This window comes from Morus notabilis, unplaced genomic scaffold (genome assembly GCF_000414095.1).
Source record: "Morus notabilis unplaced genomic scaffold, ASM41409v2 Scaffold201, whole genome shotgun sequence".
NCBI classification, from domain to species: domain Eukaryota; kingdom Viridiplantae; phylum Streptophyta; class Magnoliopsida; order Rosales; family Moraceae; genus Morus; species Morus notabilis.
The window spans coordinates 14,005-16,621 of NW_010357101.1; the positions used below are offsets into that span (position 1 = coordinate 14,005).

The 2,617-nt window shown below is 30.1% G+C and overlaps 1 protein-coding gene across 1 annotated transcript in view; it reads left to right on the forward strand.

The window, feature by feature from the left end:
- The first annotated feature begins 1,613 nt into the window (after positions 1-1,613).
- Positions 1,614-2,617, forward strand: part of LOC21402577 (probable folate-biopterin transporter 7) — a 2,631-nt gene continuing 1,627 nt past the window's right edge. Inside the window, exon 1 of the mRNA XM_010089137.2 lies at positions 1,614-2,108. Within this exon, the coding sequence (XP_010087439.1) occupies positions 1,841-2,108 (268 nt within the window). The 5' untranslated portion in view covers positions 1,614-1,840. The remainder of the gene's footprint in view (positions 2,109-2,617) is intronic.

The window sequence follows — 2,617 nt, forward strand, 5'->3', positions numbered from 1 at the left end:
TGCGTAAATTTACAATTCTCTCAATTATCCAAATTAATAATTTGGTTGGAGTTTCTGGGTTTGGTTTGATGATACATGTGTAGTATTTATTGAAGATTAAGAAAGCTGCTATATTTGTATACATTTGTATTTGAGATTCAGGGTATGAATTATTTAGTCAGATTAGGGTTAGGGGGTTAGGTGTAGTTATGAGGTTTTTAATAGAAATTCAAATAAAAAGACTACATAATTATATTACTCTCTTTTTTTTTATTTATTTTTAACAAAAATTATAACAGATAGGATTAAGTGGGAATAATTTAAAGTTAAAAGAGTAAAATAAGAGTTTATAAAGTTTGGAGAGGAATTAGGAATGACGCTAAGTATATTACGCATTTAACTATGAAGCAATAGTAGAGGGAGGCAATTGTAAAACATAAATGTTGGGGGGAAAAAAAGAGAAGAAAAGGAAGTTGAGCATGGTTTTGTTTGTAAAATAAAAAAAAAAATTAAAACAAGACTTAGACCTTGTTCATTTCACGATAGTCATATTGTTACAGTGTTTTCTCTCATAAAAATTTAAATTTAATTTTTTTGTTACAGTATTTTTCTCTCATATACACAACTCAAGTCATGACTTGAGTTGTGCAAATTAATATACCCTTAATTACAATCAAGGATGAAAATATCGATATTTACGGAAATATCGGTACTTAAATTTGACGAAAATATTGATATCGGTGGAAATTGACATGAAAAATGAAAATAGATATTAAAACACTGTATTTTTAAATGAGACTTTAAAATAAATAATAATACATTAATTAGATAAAATTTTCAATCAAAATACTAATTATTTGATAAATATATAAGGTAAAAAGTAATCATAATACCATAATACAAATTAAGTAAAATAATTGAAAGTCAACATAATTCATATATCATATATGTATGGGTTCATACATGATAATAAATTATCAATACTAAAAGGAGCTTCTAAGAGGTTGGAGAGTATTTTTAACACATTCTTAATTTAAACAATATTGATACCAAAACATAAAATTTGAATAGTTCGTTATATAATTTTAAACATGTCATATTTTTTAGTTTTTTTAAGTAAAATAAAAAATATCTATAAAGTTGTGGAAATTTTTTAGAAATTTATTGATATTTTTTCACAATACCCAATCATTTAACACTATATTTTACTTAAAAATAAAAAATTTTATGAAAATATTGATATTTATAAAAATATCTATAGAAATTTTAAGATATTCTAAAAAAAATACTACACACTTATTTTTATATCAATATTTTTAAAATACAAAAAATTTTATGAAAAATATCAATAAAAATATCGATATTTTTATTACAATCCGAGAATAGAAGACATGTAACTGCAACGCTGTAGCAAGCGTACGCTTTTAATAAGAAAAGTAATAAAGTAAAAAGTAAATGAAGTGTAAAAATGTTAAACCACCGAGGTTGCTAAAAGAAAGGAAGGACACGTGGTAGCAGAAAGGGTATGTAACAGACACGTGTCAAGAATCCGATCCACATAGACGGGAGAAATCGGCAGACAGCGTATATTAGTACTTTAGTAGTAGTTGTCGTTGTTGTTTTGTTAACGAGTACCAAACCATGAATGTTCCTTCACCTTCCATCTCTCTCTTATTTCTGCTTTTTGTTTGTCTGTCAGAGACACAGAGAGAGATTCGGGAAGCTTCTCCTTCTAGAAAACTTTTATTTTGCAGATGAATGAATCTATTTGATTCCGTCTTCCTACATTAGATTTTGTCAGACTTGTATGAATGAGATTGATTTGAATTCCCTATAGAAACCAAAAGAAGAAGAAGAAGAAATGGGTGGGAATGGGAATGGGAATGGGAATGGAAAGAGGTTATTGAGGAGAGTGGTGGGAATGGGATATTGGGTGCAGGGATTGAGGTGTTTGCCGTGGATGGGAGTCGGCTTCTTTCTCAAAGACGGCCTCCGCGTGGAGCCCTCCACTCTCCAGCTCCTCCTGAACTCCGCCAACCTCCCCATGGTCGCCAAGCCTCTTTACGGCGTCGTTTCTGACTCCTTCTACATCTCCGGCCAGCATCGCCTCCCTTACATCGCTCTCGGCGGTACTCCCTCCCTCTTTTCTTTAATTCCTTTCTTTTTTTCTTCTCCTATATATATTGGTATTATTCTAATTAATTAATGGAATAATGATATCCCTCACAAGTCACAACCAACCGATCTCCGAATCACATTTCTACCAACTAATTATCTAATAAACTTTTTAACTCCAAATAAATCACACCACAAACAATTTTTTTATTTTTTTAATTGTTAGTTTCTTTTATTCTTGCTGAATTATTATTATTATTATTCTTAATTTGGTATTTTTCTACCCTTCTTAGCTTTACTCGGTTGTTTTTAAGATTCTGGACGGTCATAAAATGCAGAAGATAAAGCTCTTACGTATTCTTCAGAACTTGCTTCTTTTTCTTTATTTAAAGCCCCTTTGAATCTCCTTTTTCTACTCCTTTTCTGTTTTTTCTTTTCCTTTTTAAATGCCAATTTTTTCTTTTTTTTTTAAAAAAAAAAAAAAGATAATTGTCTTGGTGAACAGGGGGGGGGGGGGGGGGGG